Raw genomic sequence first — 27,319 nt, forward strand, 5'->3', positions numbered from 1 at the left:
CATGCACGCTTTGGAGTTTTATTTGCAGATCCCAAAGCATCACAGCTCTGTTTCCTGTGCCAAAGCACCTGCAGCAGTTGAAAATTCCTCAGTGTTGCTGTTGTTTTGAAAATGCTTGTAAAAGAAGAAGGCTTAGTATGGTTTCACACCCGGCCGGCGGCCACATTTTCAACGGGAGTCACAATATCAAAATAGATTTGAGGTGATGTAGTATTTGAATGGTTTTGTTTGACTGCTAGCTTCTATTGACAGTCGCCACTCCAAAATGGCCACCTAAAATATGGAGGAGGAGTGCTCGGCGCGACCAAATGATTTCCATTCTTTCAGGGACAAAGTGGCCTGAGCTGTGCGCGCCTATTCCATCTGCCTCCATTTTGGACAATTGACAGTCTAATTGTGCCAAATTGAGCCAGCCGCCGTCAATGATTAAAGTTGTTTGATGGATGAACAAATCTCTTTGCCCTTCCAATCACTGAGGAAATGGTGCACTGGACTCCAATGGCACAAGAGGAGCTTGCAGATGTGACAGGAGCAGTGCACTGAACTCATGCTACCAAGCACTGACTGCAAATTGAACATAGCATGTAAGGGGAAGTGTGTCCCCTTCCAAACCTTCTCCCTCTTTCTCACTTGGCATACCTGAGTGATGTATGTTGATGTTCACATGACAGAGGCTCAACAGTGCGGCCAGTAAGGGGAAGTGCGTCCCCTTCCAAACGTTCGCCCTCTTTCTCACTTGGCATACCTGAGTGATGTATGTTGATGTTCACATGACAGAGGCTCAACAGTGCGGCCAGCGCCACTTGTCGCACTCCCAAGAAATGATTCACTTTTCATCGTCATCCTTTGTCATGACTCAAATGAACAGTCTAAGTGCCGTGCCTATGCACCACTTACGCACTGGTGTTTTCGGTTTTCTCTTCTCTTCTCACACACGCGCGCACACACACACGCGCGCACACGCACACGCACACACACACACACACACACACGTGGAAGCGTTTATTGAATGCGAGCCATACGCTGAGTGATATGCTGCATCATCAAGCCCTTGTTTAAGATGAGCCCCCATAGCACAGAACAGTAGTAAAAAGGTGTGTGACATGCAAAAAGAGGGAAAAATATTTTCATATTTCCCTTTTCCCACCACAAATAGAAGCATTGCTGCGTGCCTTTCTGATGCTTTCAACTTGAAAACACAAAGCATATGTTTTGGCCAACACTTTTTCTCATGTCACAAGATTTGAACATTTACAAGACCTGGCCTTTACAAACACTTATGGTCTGGAACACATTTGATGCACGGCTCCAGGCCAAAAAGCAATGCGTGTGCGTGTGCGTGCGCCAGCCAGTGGGGAGCTGTGTTGCGTGTGTGCGAGAGAGAGACTTTGTGTTCACTTCATTTTCACAAGTGTCTCCAACCGTCATAATATCGACGATCCAAGTACGTAAAGCTTTAGGAGACCTTTGGGACTTGCTGAATTCACAGTTAAAGATGCTGGCTGTCTTAAAAACAACTCCATTTGGGGAACCATCCATGGACTCTTTTCAAGAGGAAAAAAAAAACCTCAAGGAATTGGGTTGTTTTGGGTCCAATTTTAAATCCAGCAGTTCTAAGTCTGTGGTATTCCTTCCTTTCATAGGATCGATGCAGTGTGAGATCATCTGAAAGTCACGTGCGCATCTGGAAGCGGCTCAGCTTCAAGTTGGGATGTGTTGTTTCTCTGGACGGAGGGAGGAATATGGTGCTCCTCAGGAAGCCCTCAGGAAGGAAGGAAAGAAAGAAAGAAAGAAAGAAAGAAAGAAAGAAAGAAAGAAAGAAAGAAAGAAAGAAAGAAAGAAAGAAAGAAAGAAAGAAAGAAAGAAAGAAAGAAAGAAAGAAAGAAAGAAAGAAAGAAAGAAAGAAAGAAAGAAAGAAAGAAAGAAAGAAAGAAAGAAAGAAAGAAAGAAAGAAAAACCACTGGCATGACCCAACAAGGGGAGATTGGTGTCAGATCAGTCTCCGATTCATTCCAAGTGTCAGTGGGCCACCAGTAGAGGGCAGTCACTGTGCACGGATGTAATGCAACAGAGCGGACCGACCGACGGACTCCAGCCTTTCCCAACTTTTGGGCCTGCCAACTTGCCAATTGGCTCTCAGTCTGTGCGCTTTTGATCATTTCTCCACTCATCCACTCGAAATTAAAAGCTACTATAAGCAGAATGTAGTTAAGAACAAATGCAAACCATTCACAAGAGCTCAGGCAATCAGAAGCAGGTAGAAGTGGCATCGTGCTTAAAGTCGGAGCTCAGCTCAGATGGGGACGTTGCACCAGCGCCTGCGAGCATGCACCTGCTTGTAACTTTGCATTTGTCCAAATCAAAAGCAGCAGCAGCAGCAGCAGCAGCAGCAGCAGCAGCACCACCAGCAGCACCAGCAGCACCACCAGCAGCACCAGCAGCACTACCAGCAGCACCACCAGCAGCACCACCAGCAGCCCCACCACCAGCAGCCCCAGCAGCAGCCCCAGCAGCAGCAGCACCACCACCACCAGCAGCACCACCAGCAGCAGCACCACCACCAGCAGCAGCAGCTCCCACCACAAGTCGTGAGTTAACAGCGCATTCTTGTGCAAGTCCACACACCCTCTTTGGTTTCATGCAATCGTGAAAGGACACCACATTTGCAGCGGCTGGCTGACAGCAGGTGACGGCCGCTGCAAATGCAAACAAATGTGATGGCAAGCAATCATTGGCCAGGCGGCTTTGATCAAATCCATTCAAAGTTGAAATCAGAACCATTCAATTGCATGGCCAAGAACCGAGGCTTTGCCATTAAATCTGCAGACAACTCCTAAGAGTGTGACAGACCTGCAGCTCACGTGCAAGTTTGGTTTTCAACCTTAACAAAATGACCTCAAAACACGGCCGTGCAACACACAGACGTAAGAATTCCTATGGGAAGAATTGGGGAATTTCTCTTTTATCCAGTGGTGGGGAGGTCACAAGCGTCTGCTTCTCTATTTTGATTTGGTGTACGTAAGGGTCAAGGGCTCGCTCGCTCGCTCGCTCGCTCGTTCGCTCGCTCTCTTGTCCAGGCAGTTGACGGGCCGAGGGTCAAGGGCTCTCTCTCTCTCTCTCTTGTCCATGCGAGCAAGTTGCCCACCCCTTGAAGCCTTTTGTCAGAAGTGTTGGGGCTCAGGTGGAGGGAGGGAGGGAGGGAGGTAGGGAGGGAGTTGAGCGCACCTCTGCTCTGTGTTGGATGTGGTTGGCTGAGTGACGTACGCGTAAGTCGGAGGGAGCGCTTCACTCTGCGCAATAAAGAGAGAGAGAGAGAGAGAGAGAGAGAGAGAGAGAGAGAGAGAGACGCAGGCCACTTAGTGAAGGAGGAGAAGCGCGCCAAGGAGCGAACGAAGCCGCACCAGCACCGGCACCGGCACCAGCAGCGGCACCAGCAGCGGCACCAGCAGCAGCAGCATCAACACTCACCGCCGTGCCTTGTCAGCCAGCGCCCGCCAACGCATCTCACGGCCAACTGAGAGGAGCAAACATGCTGCGGCCTTATTAGAAGTCACGTTTCAGCACATCACATCTGCAAGCTTCTACGAACGCGAGGCAAACGGCAGGACCTCGGCTTTTTTTTCTTGGTAAGTCCTCTCTTTTGTTTTGAAACAAACAAAATACCAACGGCAATTTCAACAAGAGCAGTGTGGGCCAAGGCAATTTGACACTCCCAAATTGCACTCAGTTACTCATTGAGACTTTGCAACTCTTTACAAGCCAATTATTCCCAAAAATGTAGTTCCCATGGGTAGTTTGCATCTTGCAGAGTGTTGCGAATGAAGTGAAAAGGATCCGTCGGCCCTAACCCTAACCCATTACAACACGATCCTCCAGCATCCTGCTTTGTGAGGCAACATTTAACAAGTAGAACCGAGCGGTGCAATTAGCGCAGACTGAATAAAAGAGAAAGGCAGAGAGCCTTGAGATTACATCCAAAGACACCTTTTGTGCATGGAGCTTGACGCCCTACCTGCTTTAACTAATTGATGATGCGGTCGCTTTAATCAAGCCTAATCCAATATAGTACTGAGGCAGGCCATGCATGTTAAAAACAATGCCGATGAAAAACAGTCTGATCTCGCATGGGTAATTTAACTTGAAAACAATCATCTCTAAAGTCCTGAAGAAAAAAAGACCCCCCCCGTTATTTGCTGTATGACTTGACATTTTCAAAGTAATAACAGTAACAAGGGTGTTAAGGATGACGTGTGTGACTCTCGCATGAGGCTTGTAGTTTGAGTCTGATCACATTTACACGGAGGTGAGAAGCGGCGTGCGTCTCAGTCACAGCGCGAGGTGCTGAATCGAACGGTCTGGGCTTAAAGTGAGGCACATCCATTCGCATGCCTCTCCCTGATATGCACACATGAAAGGGCTAAAGGTGAGGAGAGAGAGCCTCAGCGGCAGAGCACGTCTATCTATCTATACATCTATCTATACATCTATCTATACATCTATCTATACATCTATCTATACATCTATCTATCTATCTATCTATCTATCTATCTATCTATCTATCTATCTATCTATCTATCTATCTATCTATCTATCTATCTATCTATCTATCTATCTATCTATCTATCTATCTATCTATCTATCTATACATCTATCTATACATCTATCTATACATCTATCTATACATCTATCTATACATCTATCTATACATCTATCTATCTATCTATCTATCTATCCATCCATCCATCCATCCATCCATCCATCCATCCATCCATCCATCCATCCATCCATCCATCCATCCATCCATCCATCCATCCATCCATCCATCCATCCATCCATCCATCCATCCATCCATCCATCCATCCATCCATCCATCCATCCATCCATCCATCCATCCATCCATCCATCCATCCATCCATCCATCCATCCATCCATCTATCCATCCATCTATCCATCCATCTATCCATCTATCTATCCTCTAATGACCTCATGAGTAAAAGTCAATTACTTCTGCGTCATGATCAGAAAGGGACGCACGGCAGGGGGCTCTTTCAGCTTCACTGCTCCTCATTACAACTACTCCAGTCATGAGCCAGTCTTCCACATTCTTTTTCTTCTCATTAGTAGTCTTGTTGTTATCAGTACTAGCGAGACGTGCTTAACGAGGTAGCACTTTGACCTGATGACACGCCGGTTGGCATCAATATCATTTCACTTTAATCGGTCCCAAGCCAGCCTTGGAGAAGCTTTGCTCAACTTCACTAAGTTCTGCAGTCAACCCAAGTGCAATATGTTGTCAGAATGAACATTGGCTTGGATTGTGTGCGCAGTGAACAGGGTAGCGGGAGTAGCTCGGGAGGGAGCCGCTCGGGAGCCGCTCGGGAGCCGCTCGGGAGCCGCTCGGGAGCCGCTCGGGAGCCGCTCGGGAGCCGCTCGGGAGCCGCTCGGGAGCCGCTCGGGAGCCGCTCGGGAGCCGCTCTGCTCTGCTCTGCTCTGCTCTGCTCGGCTCTGCTCTGCTCTGCTCGCTGTCAGTCATAGGCTGAGTAAAAACAAAGACACATTGTTGTCTTGTTATTCCTGCTTATCAAACGTGATTTAACAGCTCACGGGCTCGTGTCGAATGTTGCCATTCTCTCAGACGGCTCCAGGCATGTTTGCGGGAACAGGAAAGACACACGTGCACACACGCGCTCTTCTCCATTTCTCTCGGACACATTCCCGCCTGCCTGTCTTTGTGCTGCCAATTGTTATTCTTTACCATTTGTCACATGCATTTCGTGTAAATCATGCTTTGATTTTGACCACCAGGGTTGCTTGTAAAGTTGTGATTAGGATCAGGGAGGAATGAGTCTCCTTGCAAAGGGAATGAAAAGAACTGGAGCTAATGGGCCAACGTGTTGTGTGTGGGTTCCAGAGCGCACCATGGGAAGCAAGACTCTGGCAGCTCCTGTCCCTCTTCACCCATGGCTGCAGCTGGCTAACTATTCCCTTCTCCAGAGCTCCACGGGCCTTCAGCTCCCAACAGAGCACTTGCACAGCAGCATCTACAGCTTCAGCGCCCTGCATGCCGTTCAGCTTCACCAATGGAGCCCGGGCTACCTGCCCGTGGCTTTGCCCCGCTGCGCCAAACTGCCTGTCCACCTCTCTTCTATGGCCTCCATCCCTCTCTTCCCTTATCAGCTGCAGCCCAAGCAGGACTCGGCAGGTGGCACGCAGAGCTCAAAGAGCAAACCTCGCTTTGACTTTGCCAACCTGGCCACGGCGGCCACCCAGGAGGATCATCTGAAGGCGGAAGACCTGAGCATGTCGGGGGTCGCCGCCGCCGCAGCCGCAGCCGCAGCCGCAGCCGCAGCCGCCGCCGCCGCTTCATCCCACCACTCGGAGCCAAGTGGCCTCGGGTGCCTCCTGGATGTGAGCAAGCTGGCTTACCCGGAGCGCAAGTCCGGTCGAGGCCGCTTGCCCTCCAAGACCAAAAAAGAGTTTGTGTGCAAATTCTGCGGGCGCCATTTCACCAAATCCTACAATCTGTTGATCCACGAGAGGACGCACACGGACGAGAGGCCGTACACTTGCGACATCTGCCACAAAGCCTTCAGAAGGCAGGACCACCTCCGAGACCACAGGTGAGAAAGTATGCTGTGCTCTTAGTTTGAAGCTGCGCTCTCATCTCAGCAGGACGTGTTTGGGCAGCGTTAAGGAACAGGAGAGCCAGCCTTCAGCCTCATACTAGCAAGTTCTCAGCTAGCTAGCTAGCGTATGTAGAAAAGTGCATTGGAATGGACAAGTAAGTATCCACACATGTTGCCTCCCTGCCTTCCTCCCTCCCTCCAGAAACAATTGGTAGGTAGGGAATGAATTGGAATGAATTCCAAATTCTTCTTATCAGTGATTTGATAGCATTTCATTCCTTGTAACAGAAATCATTTGACATGTAACAACAAGTTAATGGCCTTAGACCAGAATGAAAAGTATTTAGTGGGGAGCATTAAGGAATCGAAAGTGTAGGTGTGGCGTGGCGTGGCGTGGCGTGCCGTGCCCTGCCCTGCTGTGCCAGGTTACTCGGCACAATAGCAACAATGCATTCAACAAAATCCTCCTTCAGATTGAGTCAAAACGCTCAATGACTCCTCCGCTACATTTATCGCAGCTCAATGATGTTCCGTTTCAAATGAAGCAATTGGATATGATTATTATATCTGACAAATTGATTCATTTACTTACTTACTTACTTACTTATTTGTTTGTTTGTTTGTTTGTTTGTTTGTTTGTCAAACGGTAAAGGGCAAACGGTGCGCTCTCTATATTGTGCTATTATCTACTAGCTGTGGTCCCCGGCAGGCGGTTCATGATACTTTTCAACCTTATTCAAATGGGTCAGTCGGTTGGGCTGCATAAGGCAGATAGTAAACAGTTGCGTTCAGAAAAATACATCGTAAAGGACAATGAAAGGTGTCTGATGCCATGATAGCGTGCGTTTGAAATGTTCCATATGTTGCTTTGATATTTCTATGCGAACGTCTGACAGATGTTCTGACCACCTCAAGTTCATTTCTTTTCCATATTCCTCAATTCATCTCTTCGACATGTTTGTATTGCGTTGAATATAGTCTTTACAGTCGCTGACAAAAGGCGTGTGTTATATCGCGGCTGCGCTTATTTGACTCTTTGACAGACAAATGATGCGTTTGTTCAAAGTGTCGAAATGGCTTTCGCACAAAACCAGCGTCGGGAAGCGAGTGACAAAAATGATGAAGACTGCTGCCTCACGTTTGGGTCAAGCGTTCTTCCTTCTTGCTAACGCTGCAATGTTGCGTGTCCTCTTCTCCACCAGGTACATTCATTCCAAAGAAAAGCCCTTCAAGTGTCAGGAATGTGGCAAAGGCTTCTGTCAGTCGCGGACACTGGCTGTCCACAAAACCTTACACATGCAAGTCAAGGAACTCAAGCCAGCCAAGATGAAATGATGTTTCAAGGAAGCAAGCAAGGAAGCAAGCAAGGAAGCAAGCAAGGAAGGAAGGAAGCAAGGAAGAAAACAAGGAAGAAAGCAAGGGACAGGACCATGTGCACGCTTCACTATGACCAAATAGCATAATCAACCAAAGACTTGCTGGTAGGAGATTCTTCCATCCACATGTGTGGGAACGCTGCTCTGCTCAAGGATGAAGCCTTTCACCAGCAATTTCTTACTAGATACAAAAAGAAGCCTTTGTGAACAAGTCCATGAATAGTTATGAGAGTTGTCTTAACAGAGACCCCAGCGGCTATGTGGAATGTGAAATAGCAATCCAATTTCAAAAACGGCCGAAAGACAAGGTCCCGCCATTTTCTTCTGCAAGGCAGGATGATCAAAGCCATCTTAGCACAGTTGCCTCCATTACAATGGAACATTCCAATGTATGTACAAATGCATGATCAGAAATGTATTTTTGCACTTTAATCTAATGATCGATTTGTTGTTTTTCTTCTTCTATATATCACTGGATCTTATTTTCAGAACAAATAATCATTTTGGAATAAAATATTTGAGTGTAACTGCTTGAGTCTGAGCTTGCTTGACTTCAATAAACAATAATCACGAGAGCAGAGTATAATCAGAAGAATGCCATTGGGATAAAATGGATATCCCAGTGACATTTATAGGACGACGCCGTGAGCTCATCATCGGTAAAAGTGCTCATTGAATTGCCCCCGCCGAGCGTAAAGGGAAATTACACATGTAAACAAGTGATAGAAACGTGTGTATGTTGGCATGGTTGGAGGAGGAGGAGGAGGAGGAGGAGGAAAGCTGTCGCTCCAGTGCGGATGCTCAGCGAGCTACTCTGCATTTCTCTTATAGGCAGGAACTAATCAGTCTGTCAACATCGGCCATAGTAGCCAGGAAAACACAGACACACACACACCCAGCTGGTCAGGGGATGGATGGTGTACGTGACACAAACCTGCTTTCAAAACACTCTGATGAAGGCGGAAGAACCCGCCCAAACATGTCAGGTAAATAAACCTAAAACAAATTGTTTGATATAGAAGAACCAGAGAAGTAATTGAAAAAGAAAAAACAAGATGAACCTAGTACAACCCTTGTTCTTGTTTGGCATATGGCACAGCTCGTCCAGACAGACACGCTGCTGACAAGCAAGCACACACACACACCCACGCACACGCGCACACACACACGCACGCACGCACACAAAAGCAACCAAATGATAATAATAATAATAATAATAATAATAAAAAAATATATTTACAACGCACTTTACATTCGGGGGAATCTCAAAGTGCTACTTAATGAGGCAATCCCACACTACTCTGATTGTAATTCTGAGTAGTGTGGGATTGCCTCGGATATGCCACGCATGACAAATGCGGTCCGGGTAGTTGACAATCAAGAGTCCGCGCCGGGAACAGTGGGACCACGTGGATGAGCTGGGCTTTTGCCAAAGGTACCGTATGTACTCTTTCAATAGTGCAAGGGAAGTGGATTCAAGTGCACAATAGAATGAACAGGTTTTGACAGCATGCGTAAATGCTGGCTGGATGAAATGAGCAATGGCCACTCTAGGACCGAGTTAGTGGGCTTTTCCCAATGCAACGTTGAAAGAAACAATGGTCACCAGTAAGCAAGCAATCTATTTGTGGGCCATCAGAAAACACAACAAAGGCACAAACCGAAAGAAAGGACAAAAACAATGGTCTCTGAAGTCCCAAATCAAGTGGCAAAACATGTTTTGGCCTACCCTTGAATGAAAGGTAGCCCCGTCTTGTCCCGTCCTGTCCTGTCCTGTCCTGTCCTGTCCCGACCGCGTCGCATGCTTCACTTCCTTTGTGTCTGCCAATTGCCAATTTGAAAATGGGCACATGGGGGCTTTGCGGAAGGCAATGTGCTTTGTATTTGCAGAGCCCATTTGGGCACTACCCAAGGGAACCAGTTCTCCCCTGGCCTCGGCGTTACCCCGAGGCCTAAGGGAAATGTCATTCAGTGAGACTCTCCTAAGTGAATCATGGATGGAAGTGGAAGAGACCGTAAAAGGCTAAGGCACAGTAGACGTGGCTCTGCGCCACTGACAGACACTTTTATGGCTTCCCACCGGCGGGGTGAGACGTAGGGTGGCAGGATGGACGGGACGGGACGGGACGGCCGGTGAACTGACACACACCCCGGCGGGGACTTCCTCCAGTGACAGAGGAAAGGAAGTGCACAGTAAGTCAGGAAGGTGAAAGCGGCTCTCCGTGGAAAATGACTTCCATGTATCAAGGGCAAGCTCACATTCCTACGGCAGGCGGACGCACTTAGTGGGCTTCGCAGCTGCCGCTCCAAAGGTCTGACTGGGCACGCCATCGTGACACCCGCAATAGCACAAAGACAGCATGCGTGGGCCAACAGGTAGACAGACAGGCAGGCAGGCAGGCAGGCAGCCACGCAGGCAGGCAGGCAGACAGACAGGCAGGCAGGCAGACAGACAGACAGACAGACAGACAGACAGACAGACAGACAGACAGACAGACAACTGGTAGGAAGCCACCGAAACAGAACAGCCGGCCTTTATAGATGGCTGCTGACGAGCTGGGAGCAGGTGCGGAAACGAGCCGTAGGTGCGGGCGGGCGGGTTTGGGCAATCGTCGTAGATGCTGCTGACAAGATGGGAGGGAAGGGTGTCTGGGATGCGCTGTCCAGGGTACCGCTCGCTCGCTCGCTCGCATGGATGCAAAGGTACGCAAACCACAGCAATCTCTTCTCACAGCGTTCATCGGAAGAGCACAAAGGCAAGGCTTCGTAGTGTTACAAATGTGCGCTCTGATGGAATCTCCTTCACGGATTATTCACGTCCACTCTACAGCGGAGCCATGGTGACGCACTTTGCCAAAAACTCCCACATTGAAGTGTTTTCTTTCAAAACCTCGGAGACACTCGAGATAAGCTCTCGCCCCGAGATGCATCACAAAGCCTTCCCTGTTCTTCTCCTTCCGTGGATGCAGGGAACTCACCGACCTTAGTTGGCGGGTGGTGGACAGCCCAGGCGCAGCCATTGGCAGGAAAAGCATCCCCACAATGGCTTGCCAAAGTTAACAGACAGCAGAGGTTTCACTATCAAAGTTTGGCTGGAACAAACACAATAGCCACTAAAATAACACGCCTCCCCTGCTGCCTATTCAAATAAGAAATGTTTCATTAGGAACATTTGGGAAATCAAAGCGCTCTGCCTTGGGTACTTTGCAGCCGGCTCCCCCCGGTGTTTGCAAGCATAGCTTCAGCTCTTTTACCAACAGCAAACCTGCGTGCGCTTGCTTTTACCCTGGCCAGCGTGGGGGGTTAGGGTTAGGGGCCTTTACTCGCTCCACATTTCAACTGCATTCATGGAGCAAAGACAAAGAAGATGGATGCACTACATCTAGATCAAGTTTGGAAGGGATGGAGCTTTGAAAGGAAGATTCCCTCCGCACTCTTCCTCCGGCATCAGCCCTGATCTTTTGTCCTCAGTAAGGTTAAGGGACAAAACAGAAAGGTCGGCTGATCAAGACGGGATGAACAGAAGATCCAGAGGAGTCCGCATCAGCCCACGGCACGTGTCGGCTCCTGCCGGATGCGGCTTGCGCCTTCCATCCATTCGAATAGGTAGCAATGTTTTGTTCATCTTTGCACTGAGCCAGCGCACGCAGGACCAAGTCGCGGATAGGCACAAAGCAACAAAGCCTTCTCGGCCTGGATGGAGCCGCCCCGACCGACGTTCCTTTCTCACGCTTCGTTCGCTGAGCGCCGGCCGCCGCCGCCGCCTTGCGCTCGAGCAAAGATGGCTTTTCTCTCACCGAGCGGAGTCGTTTGCCAAAGAGATGGAACCGCGGCGAGGCGAGCGCTTTTCAATTTTGAATCTGCTCGAAAAAACAAACCGCAACAAGAGAAACCCTTTGAGAGCGTTTGAACGGTCGGCCGACCACTATTGGCGACAAAAGCCAGCGACATTGGCCCATGCCGGCGACAGTCGGCAACTCCGGACAAACGTCCTCCACGTTCGGAGCGAGCGCAAGTCGGAGGTGTTTACAGTAGGACATGAAAGGAGGGAGCTCAGCGCATTCTAGCAGGAAGTGGTGGAAAGAGTGAATAGTTGAGCTTTGACTCAGTGGGAGTGGGACTCGGCTGATATATTGGAGATCAAAGTCGGACACTCAAGCTATATTGACATGAAACAAATGGGCTGTTTGCTCAGGGCACAACTTCAACACACACACACTTGAAATGATCAATCTCAGTGGAAAATTCCACGCTCACATCCTCGTACGGCGCGCGCTCCATCAAATGATGACCTTTTTCTCGCCATGTGGGGTTCTAGCTGTTGTTTGGTGAATCCACACACCTCCTTGGGCTGGCTCTTTCAACACCTCAATGTGCAAATGTAGAAAGGGAGCAGTGCAAACCTGCAGTGACTCTTGACGCCAAATGAGTTTGTCACAAATATGCACAATATGCATTGTTGCTCCTCTCTCCAAATGAAATAGACCAGCCACTTGCCCGATGCGACTGGCGTTCAAGCTCCAGAGGGGATGTTTTTGTAAAAATGGAAGTACAACAAGAGGAACCACAGTGAGGTTGACCATGGGGGTGATGGGGGGGGGTTGATCCTGAGGCCTTCCAAGAGCAGTCCGCGTACAAGACATTATGGAATTAGAGTCAGAAAGGAATGTGACACGTGACACTCGTCAGAAAAAGTCCAGTGTACGTAGTATATGGCTAAAGTCTATTTATTTGGTTGCTGCTCTAATCTCACTGACAGAAGCGGCAGTGGTGGTGGGCTCCACATTGCATACCTAACTCAGGACCTTGTCTAAACAGGAAACAAGTTGGAAGCACTTCTTTGTAGTGGAGAAGTCGCTCGGGCAGTTGGCCAAGCCTTCTTGCTTTTGCGGCTCTGCAGCAAGCACAGAGCAGGGGCAGGGGCAGGGGCAGGGGCAGGGGCAGGGGCAGGGGCAGGAGCAGGGGCAGGAGCTGGAGCAGGAGCAGGAGCAGGAGCAGGAGCAGGAGCAGGAGCAGGAGCAGGAGCAGGAGCAGGAGCAGGAGCAGGAGCAGGAGCAGGAGCAGGATGGCGGGGGGAGTTGCACTGCTGACATTAGCCTTGCAGATCTTGAAAGCCTGATCTGATGACAGGCAGCCTCTGTGGATGTGTTTCAAAGTGCCCTCACAAGGAAAACAATGGCACTAGTTGATATGTATTTTCTGCTGCCAGAGCCAAGCGACCAAAATACACATGCCATGGCTATCTGTAGCGAGAAAAGTCTTCATCTTGCTTTGACCGATATTTAAAAGCAATCCATTTGTGCAGTACCTCGATGAAATCCACACACATCAAGATAACAAGAGTCCCGTCAAGGAAATTCCGCAGCCCTGGTTTCCATCTTACTCAGCTTCTCGCAGAGGACGACACTTATTGAACGTCCATCCGGCAATTTGCTTGTGTTAAAACCTTGGTGTTTTGACAAGACATTCTTTGCGTGAGCCACTGTTTGAAACGTGGGACTGACACGTCGGATTAAGAAGCTCAGCTCAGCCTGCCTTTTTCGCTCCGTTCTTGTAGGGTTAGGCTTTTTTCCCTTTGCCTATTTTACACGTCCTTTTAAATGCTCTTACCTTAGCAACCAGTAAGTAGATGTTTTTTTGAAGGGAAAAAAGTGCCACTTGAGTGCCCAATCGAGCAAAAGCAAAAGCAAATGCTGAAAAAGCATTGTGCTAAGTCAAAGGGATGGTGCCAGGTGCCATCATGAAAGGCCGTGTCCACTCTCCACTATCTAGGAGGAGGAAAACAGGTAAGCTGAGTAATTGTTTGCTGACTTCTCTTAAATAACAGTCTGAAGGCTCATACTACGGAGCCAGCTCCGTGGGTGCCACTTGGGACGAAAGGCAAGAGACGCTCGGGAATTTCCACGTGGGCCGCCCGCATCTGAAAGCTAACCTTGGGAACAGCAAATCAATCCCTTTTCTGTGTCACTCACGGGAAGACGTATTCCTCCTATGCCTGCCTGCCATAATGGCAAGTGACAGCAAAAAGCACGAGCGCATCCATTTTCACGTCTTTCATGTTTGAGTGGCAGAAAGTCGACATGTCTCCAAAGAAGAATTGCTCACTTTGATCCTTGTTGGAAAGCTGCAATTTGACAACAAACGGCCCAATGTGAGTAACACCTTCTTTCAGGTGGAACTACTTTCATCACTATCATTTGTTCACTCGACACAAAGCGGCAAAGTGGAGTTTTCCACCGCTGCCGTGTCGAAGACAAGTGTTTGCCCTTTACCATTCCGATGCTGTCCAATCAAGTTCTGCGCCTCTGATGCTGCGTTGTTGTTGTGTTGTTGGTAACGTGTGAACGATGCGCAAAGAATGTCAACGGATCAACTATTTCTTTCTTTCTTTCTTTCTTTCTTTCTTTCTTTCTTTCTTTCTTTCTTTCTTTCTTTATGATGCAGTTGTGCGCAGTAATGATCTCTGGCGCCCGAGGGCTGTCGAGGACAATGAAAACACAGGTGCGCCCCCAACCTACCTCCCTACCTCCCTCCCTCCCTTTTAAAGAGCTAGGCGCTCACTCCAAAGGAGCTAGCAGCATATGCGCCGATATAAACACACAGCAGGGATCTTTTTAATCACATTTAACCGTTTCAACGTGAAATTCCCTCGTGAGCATCAAACATTACAACTGATCCTTTCTCTCTGTATCCCTGCCTTCGCAGGTCGCTTGAGACAATGGCATCAAAACGTCCACTTGTACTTGGGCTGGCATATGAACACTTGAAACATGGGCAATTGTCAACGCATCTGGTTTTCTACTATTGGTACCACAGTCCAGTCCAGTCCAGTCCAGTCCAGTCCAGTCTAGTCCAGTCTAGTCCAGTCTAGTCCAGTCTAGTCCAGTCCAGTCCAGTCCAGTCCAGTCCAGTCCTATCCCGTGAAATCTGCTGCCCTCTGATATCCACTGACTCAAATGGCTTGTGCGGGAAAAACCCCATTCCGATGCAGTAGTGTCCAAACAAAGTCCCCTCCATGCTATCAGACCGCAATCGTGACATAGAGAGGCAAAGCGACGTGGAGCGAAGAGCAAACGACTTCACGTTCCTCGTAAGTCATCTGAAAGCATTTGGTTCCGCCAAAGCGTTGGAACAGACGACCGAGATTGCTTATATTCGCTTGCCTGGTGTTCGTAAACGGAGTTCCGCATCGGGAACATTAGCCCAATGTTTCTGCTCGCCTAACGAGTGTTTTCGTAACAATTTGCAGACTTCCAAATGTCCCGGGCTCTACAGACGGAGGGGAAGAAGCCACTCGTTTGTTCATCAATCATCTCGCTTGGCAGAAAAGGAGATGGGAACGTGCCGGCCAGCCGGCCGGCTGGCTCACTTCATTCTAAGAAATGACTAAGATGGCCGAAAAGTACACACAAACAAAGACAAATAAACTCAAATGTGCAGGCAGGATACGATCAAATCAAATTGCAACTTTGGATACAAGCCCAGTTTTCAGACAGGAAACAAGAAAATAGCCGCTGCACACTGAGCGCAATGTTGCTGTCTTCAACTTGAGCAATCCATCAAGTGACACCCAACAAGCCAAAAAAGCAATCAAATGTGTTCATCCAATGGACAGATGGCCTTTTGGTCGCCTTTGCATGGGAACTCACTCACTGCCTCACTCACTGCCTCACTCACTGACTCAGGGAAGAGATTCCAGCATCGCTTGGACGACGTGTCCAACAACGGCAACAATTAGGGGAGCTGATTGCATTGCCACATGTTGCCAAGCAGCAATTTTCATCGTTAAGAACCTGAAGAAAACATATTGAGGTCCGATGCCAAAAACCGCTTTGCTTTGGGGGGCATCTGTGCTATTTTATTCAAATGAACTAGGAGAGAGTTTGCGAGGGCCTCTTGCAGCTCCAAACTCAGCTATACACTAGCAGAAGAAAGTGGGCAGCTCATTCAACTTCTTCCATCTCCGTGTGAAGCTGCTGCTGTGCTCCTGCACCTGAGCAACAAGTTGGAGATGGTTCGACGTCAAGCAGCAGCCAATAAAAAGGACGGTGGTTTTGTGAGTCCAGACCCGTACGCTGCGCTCCCAATGGACGTTGCAATATTTTGCTTTCCAAAACAAGCCAGCCTAACTCGCCCACATTCTACACATCTCTCTCGTTCTAACGGATGAAGTACGGGTGCTTTTAACGCCGATCCTTTAGTGCACCCCACAGATGCCTTGCCTGCCTGTCTGACTGCCTGTCTGTCTGTCTGTCTGCGAGTTCCAGCACCTCGCTGCAATCACATTGAGCTTCCCAAAACAAAAGAAAAGTGGTGATGAAGTACACTAAATACACAAAAGCCATCAGATGTCTTCATGTGTTGTGTTCTCTCTGTTACGTTTTGGAGGCAGGCACTGGGGAGATTCCTGGCAAAGAGCCGGTGGCGCCGTCTCAATGGCAAGCAGCTGCCCGCCCGCTCCCACAAAACCGACGCTATCTCCTTGGGGATCTGCGCCATTTCCATTTGGATTCCATCATTCCGACAGGGTAGCTTCTCAAAGTTGTCATTTAGCGTTCATCGTTCTTTGGAGCGCCCCCTTGCTGCACATGCTCAACCTGAGCGCTAGCTCGATTGACACTTTTCATTCCAAGCGAGCCGTCGATTGAGATGCAATTTGCCGCTAATGTCCAAGTGACAAAGCGCGCAGTCTCAAAAGAGCCGCTCCGTGCGAGTGGAGGAACAAACAGAGGGAAAACACAGCTGTGGATTTCAAGGGCAGAGCTCGACTGCGGAGAGCAGAGAATCCTTCTGCCTGATGGGTCAAAGCACACGCTGCATCTCCACCTCATGTGGTTTGCTGTGTTTACCTTCTGGTCCTATGTTCCCTGCTTGGTCACACTGGCTGTGGCAGAAGCTGCTAGCTTCCCCGTGCCTCTATCCGCAGATGTTGCAGACGTTTATTTAGATTTGGAACCGGCCGTGCCTTGTCAAACCGCTGGACGTCTGCACGTGGAAAGAGAAGAACGCCGGAAAGTGCCCAAACGTCCAATCAAGTGACTTGACGCAATCGATTGTCTGCCTGGATTTAGGGATCGATCGATCGATTGCAGTATGGGAGAGAAAATGCACAAATGTTCCCCCCAAAGAGTCATGTTCCCCAGCTCCCCCTCTGTGGGCCACGGTGTCACTTCCTCCAGAGAGTCATAGAATGCGGGCAAGTTGTTCCACCTGCTCCTCTGCCGCTGCCGCCGCCGCCGCCGCCGCCGCTCGCTGGTGCATGTGAGAGGCCTGACGGGAGTCAAGCTTACGTGTTGATTCAGCTTTCTCCCCAAGGAATAAAGAAGTAGGGGGGAGGTGGATGTGCCCTGCTGTGATCCACATGACATGGACAAATTCATCAAGCAAGATTTCCATCAATTAAGTGCGGTGTCAAGACAAAGGCTGCCACTTTCAATTGATTCTTGTATTACTGCATGGAAAAACCTGCAAATACGTCAACTATTTTGTCAGCTACTCAACTGAGCCTTACTGTATTTATTGGACCTAGAATCACAACTGGGATTAAGTGTGCTTTAGTGTCAATTTAAAAAGCATTGCCCTACACTTTTACGTAGATCTCCCATACATTGTCTGAACCGCTTTGCTCCCCCCATATGAATCCTTTTGGTGACAATGTGTTCAGCATTACTACTAGGTCAAATGTAGCCACACATTTCTGCGTGGCTACATTGAGAAATAATTCATTGGAAGCATACAGAAATAAACAGGGTACATTATCTCCAACACCAAGCAAGAAATAATGGCGGCTATAACCTTGTTTCTTCTCAAGTCGCCGATTATGCATGTGTGAGGTCTCCCTCCACAAGCATCACCCTCCACTTGTCATGACATCAGATATGTTCACGCAAAGCCGCAGCGTGGCAGCATGGGAGGATTGGCACGGAAGTTGCGCATACCGGCACTAATAGAGTGAAAGAAAGAAAGAAAGAAAGAAAGACCTCCACTTGCAATCAGATAACAGTCCACTGATCTGACCCAAACGTGACCTAATTTTAACAGTTTGGCATGATTTTCCAATCCAAACATCCCACATTGGCAAGCACAAGCACGCTGAGTGATGCACGCTGAGTGAGGCACGCTGAGTGTTGCTTGCATGCGTGTGACAAAGGCTGACAAGGTTTGTTGGTGGCCCCAAATGGCAGATTTGTTCCGTTGGCTAGCTACGTGCAGAGGATAGCTCACATTAGCTAGCGCACGTCCAACTCTTCCCAATGGGCAAAAGCAAGTACCGGGAAATATCATCACCGTTTATTGTGTGGCAATGGCCTTGTCATCTTCCATCGATGGCCATGCAAAGACCTCACCTTCAAGCGAGAATCATTGCACTTTCTTATTGGCTCACTGAGCATTCTAGCTGTAGATGATGGGGCTGTTAATCAGTATAGCAATGACTCATTGATAGTTTGGCTGGTTCCAGTAAACCGTCAACATGCTTCCATTTCCCCACGACCTCTCGGTGTTTTCATGAAAGCATGAAGGATAGCGCCAATCGAGTGTGTTGCAACACGAGGCGAGAACTCCTTCTTTTCTGACCGGGAGATATGAAATGGTTGGCCTCAGATTAGTGTTGTACTAGCAAACAACAGTACGCTGTGTATCAAGGTTTCGGAAACCTCTTCCGCGAACCACGTTTTGCGTACTGCGCAATTGTTGGAAATGGGCCATCCAACGATTCCCTCTGGAGGAATTCGTCAATTCCAGTGAACTGTACTTTGAGTTTATATTAATGAGGGATGTCGACAAAGTCCTCGGGGCTCTCATTTTTGAAGAATTGACTTCTAAAGCTACTGAACTCAAAAGACATAAACATGACACGTCCCCCAGTGGGAGGTTTGCTGAGGTCATCTGTCTGAACAAGAGCACCGGATTCAGGGGAAGCACTCACTTTGGGCAAAATAGCTAGCTAGCGTGTTCTTTTGTTTTCGTAGAATATACTTACAAACATGTCAGGTTTTGCATCAGGTTACAGGTACAAATGCATGCCAATGACCAGTGCTGCTTTAAGCGCAGAGTGAGGAACCAGCACATGGTCCGATTCAAGTCAAAGGAGCTTTTGACACGTGCAAGCCTTTTGAATGGGACATCTGATTTGAAGACTTGCGCTTCATGTTTTACAGTAGTGCAAAGTGCAAGGGCTCCTTCTGCTGGCAAATTTGATGGAGCTGAGATGCGGGTCAAGCCCAAAAAGTGACGTGTTGCAGCTGCATGCAGCAGAATGAATCATGTGCTGGGAATGCTTAACTCAGAGTGTTCAAGTCCAGCGCAGGCAGGCAGGCAGGCAGGCGGACACAGCCCTATTCCTTTTTCTTCACCTCCCTCCATACAGACCCATTGCCTCCATTTATCACAGCCACACACTGGGACTATGGCTGTCATCTAGACCATACATTATGTCAGTTCTAGCTGATTTTTCTATTAGCTGGATGATAGATGGGTCTTTATTTATTCTCTCTCTCTCTCTCTCTCTCTCTCTCTCTCTCTCTCTCTCTCTCTCTCTCTCTCTCTCTCTCTCTCTCTCTCCCCCATCCCCCCCCCATGAGAGCAAACTTGAACGTGGGAATACATGGACTCTCCTCGCTGCCTGCTTTGGAGGAATCGGGTTTCCAATGTATTGAAAAACCGAAAGATGATAGTGGAGTTCCAAAGCTTAATCTAGGGGTGTTGGTGGTAAAAGCTTCTGAGGGGAAGCGTGATCTTATATATTGTTGTGTGCACGTGCACGCTTTTGACCTTTGTTTCATCACGAGCACGTGAAACTACAATTGAATTGAATTGAAATTTTGCCCATACATCTGATGAGGTGTGTGGTCCTATGTGCCCGACCGACCGCCCGCTGGACCTCGCGTCACTTAGCTCGATACGCACTTTCTGCCAGAGCATAAACAAGGTCTTTTCCGTCCACGTGGAAGTGCTCTTCTTCTTTTCTCTCTTCTTTTCTTTTCTTTTGATATGACGTGTACATTCCAGGGGTGTCAAACTCATTTTTGTCGCGGGCCACATTGTAGTCAAAGTTTCCCTCGACGGGCCATTATGACTGTCAACCCAAATAAATAAACGCCTCATATTATATAGAGTATAAGCTACAAAACAAACTGACAAATCATTTTTTTTTTCAAATCAGACTCGTGGAAACTTTTCAAATATTTTAAAAAGATGATTTTTAAAAGTTGACCATTTGCAATTTTAGTATGACTTACATTTAATGCACAATTTGTCTTCGCGGGCCGTATCTGGTACCCCGGGCCTTGAGTTTGACACCTGTGCACTAGACAGTAATACTAGGTGGAATTCTCGGTTGATATGACAGCCTCTGCAGTCGTTTACAGCAGTGGTCCGCAACCTTTTGTTTGCGCGTCCACGTCCGGCCGGTACCGCTTAGGTGTCAGAAATATTTCCGACTTTATAGAAAAAAGTACTACATTTGTCGAAATAAACAGAATACGTTTATAATCAATACGATGAAATGATAGGACTGGCATAAAAACCAATATAAACCACATCCAAATAAAACTCACCATTACGTCGAATGAGTGGGAGCACTGAGCTTGTTTCTCAGAAGAGACTTCAGTAATCGCTTCTGTCCTTCCCGTTGACGTTTTTTTTTCTTTCCGGGCCGCGGCCTGGTGGTTGGGGACCACTGATATACAGCGATTGCTGAACGGTTTTGTTCAGGCTTTCATAAAGTATGCCCTCTTTTGCGGAGCAGGAAGAGCCTCGGTTAGATGTGCTGATAAATAACGCAGGGCTCTACCAGTGTCCGTACAGCAAAACCGAGGACGGCTTTGAGACGCAATTTGGGGTCAAGCATCTGGGCCATTTCCTGCTCACCCGCCTGTTGCTGGACCTCATGAAACGATCCGCTCCCAGCCGTATGGTGGTGGTCTCCTCCAAACTCTACAAACACGGTGACATCAACTTTGACGACTTGAAGAGCAAACAGAAATATGACAAGGCTTTTGCCTACAGTCGCAGCAAACTAGCCAACTTGCTATTCACCTGTGAGCTGGCCCGCCGACCGGAAGGGAGCGGGGTGACCGTCAATGCTCTGTCTCCCGGTATGGTGAGGACTAATCTCGGGCGGCATGTCCGTGTCCCGGTGATAGCCAAGCCTGTTTTCAACCTGCTCTCCTGGGGCTTGTTCAAGAGTCCTGAACAAGGAGCTCAAACCTCACTATATTTAGCCTGCCGCCCTGATGTAGAGGAAGTCCAGGGACAGTTCTTTTCACACTGTCAGCCTCAGGTTCTTCTTGACAAGGCCACCGACTGTCAAGTTGCCAGTAAATTGTGGGACATTAGTGAAGTCCTGGTTTGAATTGTTCAATGATTACTTGTGCACTTTACACAATTGTTACAGATTCTTTCAACACAAATGTTCTGATTATAACTCTTATAATAGGCAGTTCTTGTTAGGCTACCTGAAGTAATGACACACTTTGTTTTACAAATATGAAGTGTATTGTTTGGTTAAATTCCCCCTAGTATTATTGCTCGTATGTAATCGCATTTGTGTCTGTTCTGAATTTGCACAATCGTGATATCTACCGCTGTACTTGTGCAATTTGTTCATTAAAGCCATTTGGAGAAAGAAAAAAGAAGCTCTGTCCCAACATGGCCGCCTTGTGGCGACGTCGCCTGAGATCGGCTTGGCTGAGTTGGCACGCCATGGTCATGTACCGTTATGTTTACGCCATGGTCATGTACCGTTATGTTTACGCCATGGTCATGTACCGTATGTTTACGCACGCCACGGTCATGTAGCGTATGTTTGACACAGACGACGCACATCCTCCTTTTTCCCTTGCGCAAATCGCGCAGCTTTGACGTTCGACAAGTGCCCTTCCTTCGCTAAGCGGAAGAAAAACAAGCAGGTCATGTGACGTGCGCCTGCCCTGCCCTGATCGTCTGTCACTTCTGGATCCATTAACCCGAGGGAGGGAGTCCTGCCTGCCTGCCTGCCTGGTATGTGGAGTCATCTCACGCTCCGAAAGCACATTTACTTCACTTACGTATGTCATGTATTTAGCTCGTGTTGCTTATTTGACCCGGTTGGTGGGAAAACGGACCAAAGTGGGTCGAGTTAGCGTTCACTTTAGCATCCACGAATGTGCTTGGTCAACTTGCATTTGTGTCATTCATTTCTTCTTGTTTCCTTTCTATTGTCGATAGAAAGCGTGAATGACACGGAGCGAGCAGCATGGCTGACGTGAGTATTTCGCGCATCATACGTGCTTCTTACTCTTAGCGCAGATGTTTTCACAAAGCAGCATGGGTCAGTGAGAGAAGTTGACAACCATGCAAATGTCAACCATGGTTGGTAGGATCGGAACTCTTGTCCAACTTCCTGTATACAGTAGTACAGTATCTTTGGTTCCTTTCCTCCACGATCCAACATTTTTCTCTTACAGGACTTGAAAAGATATCTGTACAAACAGTTGCAAAGGTACGTGAAATCATTTGACTATATACTATGGACGGATTATGAGCTGATCACATGCATCGACGTATTGTATTTTGACACGACGTGCGTTTTCACTTGGCTGTTATGATTCTCTAAATCGTTGATCGAAATTGATTTCCGGCTCAATTTGCTTTTGTCTTTTTACGCCGTCTGTCGTGTACGCAGTGTTGAAGGTCTTCACGCGATCGTGGTTACAGACAGAGATGGCGTTCCGGTCATCAAAGGTATTCAAGCAAAATGCTTGGACACCAATCTGTTCTTCTGTAGCTTGCTGATTTCTTTTTCTCCATTCTTCCTGCAGTTGCCAATGACAATGCTCCGGTGCATGCGCTGAGACCAGGGTTCTTGTCCACGTTTGCCCTGGCAACAGATCAAGGCAGCAAACTGGGCCTCTCCAAAAACAAGAGTATTATCTGCTACTACGATAGCTACCAGGTCACAATGTTTCTTTTCTAATATAATACTCCCGAGAAGACAGAGGAAAAATGAGGCTAATGAATCCTCCTCATCGTCACGTATCCTATCGTGGTTTTCGCTTCGATCGTGATCTGATATGTCTCTGTGTCAATCAATAGATTGTGCAGTTCAACTGGTTGCCTCTTGTCATCAGTTTCATCGCCAGCGGCAACGCCAACACCGGTAAATAACGGTTTGTTTGTTGTCCCGTGAGTAAGGCGTGTCTAGCTCCCGTCCGTCCGTCCTCAAGGGCCGCCCGCTGTCTTGCCTGTTTCCCATGTCTCCCGCAGCAGGAAAACGTGCAAAGCTGGCAGGACGGCTCCCCTTGAGGACTGATTTCGATTGATCGAGTTTTGGCCTCTTACAGTGAGATTGTGAGCTGAGCTTTCTTCCTCTCTGTCTTTTTCTCAGGTCTCATCATGAGTCTAGAGAAGGAGTTGGCTCCACTAATAAATGAGCTGAGGCAGGTAGTAGAAGTGACCTAAAGTGTGAGCGACATCGAAGCCTCAAGGGTGGAATCATGATTTAACATCAACGCTTTGTGCTGTGTTGTAAACAAAGGTTTTGGGTTTAATCTGATACCGGTCATCTGAATAAAAGTTGTCATGCATACCAGGTTTTGATGTAGTCATGCTCAATTCTGCTACAAGGGCTTCACTTGCGATGTCGTTCATTCTGCTTTCACGTATTATACATCAAACAGTACCGGGCGCTGATCTACAAATATACATGTATCTCACGTTATCCCTGAAAATTGGGAAAATTCCAATCAAATAGTCGTGCGCCCGCCCACCTGTATTTACGCAGCCGAGACTGTGAGGGGCGCTAGAGGATTTTCGTAATGTTTCCTACAAGTTTTGCCGCCAAAAACCAAACACGCAAGCAGCAGGAAGCAAGAAGCCAGCAACAGGCCGGCCAGCTGCTGCAACACTCAAACAACAACAACGACAACAAGGATGAACACGACTAGCAGTGAGGATTGTAACAGCAGCCAGGTCACCGCTGTGGTCTCCAAGTGGGTTGTGGACTTTCTTTTTAACACTCTTTGTCGACGCTTTAAAGAGAGAAGTCACGATGCCTTCAATGACGCCATCTCCACTTATGAATGTGAGTTGTTTTACTAATCAAGCCCTAGGCTTCTTCTTCCTCCTTGCACTCTTATTGCTGTAATATGTGCTCAACAATAAACTAAACGAAACTAATCCAACTGTGCAAAAAGTGTTTTCCCCCAATCATCTACAGCGCATGTCTGAACACATCGTGGTTGCTTTCACCTGAATAAATGATGATTCTGCATGCATGCATCCATCCATGCATCCATCCATCCATCCATCCATCCATCCATCCATCCATCCATCCATCCATCCATCCATCCATCATGATATGCTGGAGCCTATAATCGTTTTCCTCTCCCAGCCCTTTCTCAGACAGCAATATTTGAAGGAGGAGGCTCACGAGACAAAACGCTCATCGGCGCTTTCCTTGCTCGGGTCATGCAAGGCAAGAAGTTGGGTAAGACTGACTAACCACCAACCATGCAACCCAGCCACCTTTGTGTCCCAGTGCAACCTTTCATTTGACCTCTCGTCATCACCCCTCCAGACGTCCGATTTAACGACGACGATGACGTGATGCCTCTTATGTCAGCGGCCCAAACTTGGTTTCACCTCAAAGATGCTGTGGAGGATGAAACCTTGTTTGAGAAAATCAATGCTCACCTCATCGTCCAGGTGATCCTGAAGTGGGCGCAAAGAGAGCCATCGTAGTTTGATGTGGTTGACAAACGTTCAAATGGTTCCCCCACCACTCAAGTGGGACGTGAGCCGTTTGGATGATGCACGTGACATTTTGGTGTCTTTGTCAGGCTGTAGCCTTGTGTTTGGAGAAAGGCCAAAGAACGCAGGCGCGCGGGGCCCTCCGGTGGTTGGACGAGCACGTCGAATACCCGCCAAAAGTGGCAGCCAAACTCTCCAAGATTCTGGCGCAGATGGACACCTACCACCCTTACCTCACGGTGTTCAGTTTTGATGGACTGCTGGAGCTGGTTCAGACCTTCCTGGACGCCTACCTGGCCAAGAATCCGACCGACTTCCTTGCCAATGTTGGCACGCCCGCCGCAGGCTTTTTTCTCACGAGGGTCATGCTTTGGAAAGGTACGTAATATGAGGAGAGCTGATTTGGATTGTCTATCTCTCAGCAAGCCGTCAAGAAGATCCAGGGTTCCAGCGGAACGGATGCCACAGACGGCGTGGCCACTGAAGACAAGTCTCTCTCGGAGAAGGTGGACCGCGCGAGACTCGAGACCAAGTAGGGAAATGATCCGCTCGTGTCGAGTGACAATTTCGACAAAAACAACGGTCATCCAGAATAAGTCGTCATTGGCAGATAAATCAGCCAGATATTAAAACCTCGACATTTGATTGCAGTCATAAATGTGAAATCATTCAAATCGGCCAGATATTAAAACCTCGACATTTGATTGCAGTGATAAATGTGAAATCATTCTTGTGCAAAATAACCCCCCGAGTTGTCCCACCTGAATGGCTCGCAGAGGCTCAATTGGAACCCTACTTGACACGCCGCCCGTGGCTTTGTGAAATGTTGCCTTTTGTAGGACAGAAGCCAATCTCCAAGTGAGCAAGAAGCTGCGAGTGTCCCTCCAACGGCAATCGGTCAACAGTGAGTTGTGGCACTGAGCCTTTGTTTATTGCTATTTGGGATCCTCTTCCATGAGCACAAATGTCACCCACAGAGTTATTGTCCACCGACTTGTCGACGAAGGCGGACAAGCAAAGCGCGGAGGCCTTCCAAGACACCACGCTCGCTGACGTTGAGTATGGACTGTAAATGCTTTCAATACGCACCAAATTGTCATGACAGCCTGGCAAAGCTCTTATTGCATTCACATGACTACAAATAGCTATCCTAATCAGAGCAGAGCTTTTGTTACATCTCAAATATTGAGGAAGCTAAATGTCTCACCCGTCAAGCATTTTGGACCGCCTCTAATAGCGCTCATTAAACGTTTTTTTTTTTTTTACTTGCCCCCAAGACTGAAACGTAAGGTTGGCTCGTCAAAAAGCACCTCCGCCTCTGGCAGAAGACTGTTTTCCAGCAGTGAGTTCTGTTTATTGGCTGTCTTCTTTTTCTGAAACGGTAACACGCATTCCATATCCTGCGGATAGATTGCTCACGGATGGACGCATCGCCGAAACCCGCGGCGACGGCACGTGACGCAAAGGCAGCGGCCGCAGCAGCAGCAGCAGCAGCAGCAGCAGCACCTAAGGTGGGTATGCTGCTAATTTATGGATCAGGAGAACTCGACATGACAATTGCAAGAATTCCAATGTCCTTTTGTGTCTTGTAGAACGTCCCCTTGTCCGCTGAAGATAAAGCCGGCCCATCGGGGGAGACGGCTGCAACGTAAAGCTTCCTTATGACACTTGATTGACGTCTTCGGAGGCGTTCTTGCTCTTCATGAATGCAAAGACAACAGGGCAGTTGACTCGTGTTAAAACCATAGCAATGACCCATTTTGTTCTTTGATTTGACATAACAGGGCAAAACGCGAACTTTTGTCCTCTAAAACAAATACGTGGGAGCAGGATGCTCAGAAGGAGCCACCGTCCAAGAAAGGTATTTGACGTGACTCTCTCGCTCTCTTCTCTCTCTAGTTTGGATTGTTACCAGCTCAGTTCAAAAACTATGCAGATGCTCCAAACATGTCCAATTCCACACATTGTTGCTTGAGGCCATTCCATTTCAACTCCAAATGCTGCTTTTCTGTTTTGTAGATCTCGGCACTTCTGTCGGCAGTCCGGAGCGCAGGACTCATCGGGTTAGTTGGAGCGAGCGAGGGGGGGAGGGAGGGAGGGAGGGAGGATACGCGGTGCTCTTTTTCCCAAACGTACTGATTTCTATTTGTAGAAATGGACGCACGAACTGGACCTTAGGCTGTTGAAGGGGGTCCGCATTCACGGCAAAGGCAAGTGGAGTCGCATCCTGCAGGATTACGACTTTGAGGGCCGCACCGGGGTGATGCTGAAAGACCGCTGGAGGATTCTGGAGAAGCTCCACAAAGTCAACTAAGATCAGAGGGACAAGCCTACCTCTCTATGGGTGCTTTCTATTGTACATAGTTTGTGGTTTTTGTTATATTTGATTGATTGATCCCCCACCAAGAGCAAGTCCGTTCCTTGCTTCTTTTGTTTTTTTGCAGAATAAAAAATGTTCAACTAACAACCGGTGTTTGGCTCCATCTATTTTGTACTGCTTCTTCTGGGTTGTGTAACGGTGGCAGCAGCTTCAGCAGGGAAGTCTAGACTCAATTTCTTACATTTATATTCCTTTATTTAATTTCT

General features: G+C 48.2%; 4 protein-coding genes across 9 annotated transcripts; all 4 read left to right on the plus strand.

The window, feature by feature from the left end:
* Positions 1 to 3,205: 3,205 nt before the first annotated feature.
* On the plus strand, positions 3,206 to 8,520 carry osr1 (odd-skipped related transcription factor 1). Of its 2 annotated transcripts, XM_061301986.1 has the most exons (3): positions 3,206 to 3,626; positions 5,912 to 6,620; positions 7,829 to 8,520. In XM_061301986.1, exons 2-3 carry the CDS (start codon positions 5,920 to 5,922, stop codon positions 7,959 to 7,961), a joined length of 834 nt encoding a protein of 277 aa, XP_061157970.1. In that variant the 5' UTR covers positions 3,206 to 3,626; positions 5,912 to 5,919; the 3' UTR covers positions 7,962 to 8,520. The 2 variants fall into 2 exon arrangements, with proteins under 2 accessions (XP_061157970.1, XP_061157969.1); XM_061301985.1 differs by lacking the exon at positions 3,206 to 3,626 and having other exon boundaries at positions 4,794 to 6,620.
* An 11,336-nt stretch (positions 8,521 to 19,856) lies between these two features.
* On the plus strand, positions 19,857 to 21,604 carry LOC133169598 (retinol dehydrogenase 14-like). The gene is made up of 2 exons (XM_061301939.1): positions 19,857 to 19,931; positions 20,751 to 21,604. The coding sequence occupies exons 1-2, from the start codon at positions 19,857 to 19,859 to the stop codon at positions 21,354 to 21,356; spliced, it is 681 nt and encodes a 226-aa protein (XP_061157923.1). The 3' UTR covers positions 21,357 to 21,604.
* A 279-nt stretch (positions 21,605 to 21,883) lies between these two features.
* On the plus strand, positions 21,884 to 23,570 carry lamtor3 (late endosomal/lysosomal adaptor, MAPK and MTOR activator 3). Of its 4 annotated transcripts, none has more exons than XM_061301793.1 (7): positions 21,884 to 22,003; positions 22,215 to 22,247; positions 22,450 to 22,484; positions 22,668 to 22,726; positions 22,804 to 22,937; positions 23,078 to 23,141; positions 23,370 to 23,570. In XM_061301793.1, exons 2-7 carry the CDS (start codon positions 22,239 to 22,241, stop codon positions 23,441 to 23,443), a joined length of 375 nt encoding a protein of 124 aa, XP_061157777.1. In that variant the 5' UTR covers positions 21,884 to 22,003; positions 22,215 to 22,238; the 3' UTR covers positions 23,444 to 23,570. The 4 variants fall into 4 exon arrangements, with proteins under 4 accessions (XP_061157777.1, XP_061157778.1, XP_061157779.1 ...); XM_061301794.1 differs by having other exon boundaries at positions 21,892 to 22,003; positions 22,211 to 22,247; XM_061301795.1 differs by having other exon boundaries at positions 21,985 to 22,050; positions 22,211 to 22,247.
* A 29-nt stretch (positions 23,571 to 23,599) lies between these two features.
* Positions 23,600 to 27,188, plus strand: terf1 (telomeric repeat binding factor (NIMA-interacting) 1). Of its 2 annotated transcripts, none has more exons than XM_061301791.1 (13): positions 23,600 to 24,065; positions 24,375 to 24,470; positions 24,561 to 24,688; positions 24,823 to 25,059; positions 25,156 to 25,265; positions 25,573 to 25,637; positions 25,711 to 25,801; positions 26,011 to 26,075; positions 26,144 to 26,244; positions 26,326 to 26,381; positions 26,518 to 26,594; positions 26,753 to 26,796; positions 26,886 to 27,188. In XM_061301791.1, exons 1-13 carry the CDS (start codon positions 23,915 to 23,917, stop codon positions 27,045 to 27,047), a joined length of 1,383 nt encoding a protein of 460 aa, XP_061157775.1. In that variant the 5' UTR covers positions 23,600 to 23,914; the 3' UTR covers positions 27,048 to 27,188. The 2 variants fall into 2 exon arrangements, with proteins under 2 accessions (XP_061157775.1, XP_061157776.1); XM_061301792.1 differs by having other exon boundaries at positions 23,601 to 24,065; positions 25,711 to 25,792.
* The last annotated feature ends 131 nt before the right edge of the window (positions 27,189 to 27,319 follow it).

Source organism: Syngnathus typhle, linkage group LG16 (genome assembly GCF_033458585.1).
Source record: "Syngnathus typhle isolate RoL2023-S1 ecotype Sweden linkage group LG16, RoL_Styp_1.0, whole genome shotgun sequence".
NCBI classification, from domain to species: Eukaryota; Metazoa; Chordata; class Actinopteri; order Syngnathiformes; family Syngnathidae; genus Syngnathus; species Syngnathus typhle.

Bases quoted from the DNA above. Each gene is read 5' to 3' on its own strand.
- lamtor3 (XM_061301793.1), top strand. The intron at 22,727-22,803 runs GTATTCAAGCAA...TTCTTCCTGCAG, and splicing joins TGGCGTTCCGGTCATCAAAG to TTGCCAATGACAATGCTCCG. The intron at 23,142-23,369 runs GTAAATAACGGT...TCTTTTTCTCAG, and splicing joins CAGCGGCAACGCCAACACCG to GTCTCATCATGAGTCTAGAG.
- osr1 (XM_061301985.1), top strand. From the start codon at position 5,842: ATGAGTCTCCTTGCAAAGGGAATGAAAAGAACTGGAGCTAATGGGCCA. The intron at 6,621-7,828 runs GTGAGAAAGTAT...CTTCTCCACCAG, and splicing joins GACCACCTCCGAGACCACAG to GTACATTCATTCCAAAGAAA.
- LOC133169598 (XM_061301939.1), top strand. From the start codon at position 19,857: ATGTGCCCGACCGACCGCCCGCTGGACCTCGCGTCACTTAGCTCGATA. The intron at 19,932-20,750 runs GTCTTTTCCGTC...TTTGCGGAGCAG, and splicing joins TCTGCCAGAGCATAAACAAG to GAAGAGCCTCGGTTAGATGT.
- terf1 (XM_061301791.1), top strand. From the start codon at position 23,915: ATGAACACGACTAGCAGTGAGGATTGTAACAGCAGCCAGGTCACCGCT. The intron at 24,066-24,374 runs GTGAGTTGTTTT...TTCCTCTCCCAG, and splicing joins CGCCATCTCCACTTATGAAT to CCCTTTCTCAGACAGCAATA. The intron at 26,076-26,143 runs GTGAGTTCTGTT...TCCTGCGGATAG, and splicing joins CAGAAGACTGTTTTCCAGCA to ATTGCTCACGGATGGACGCA.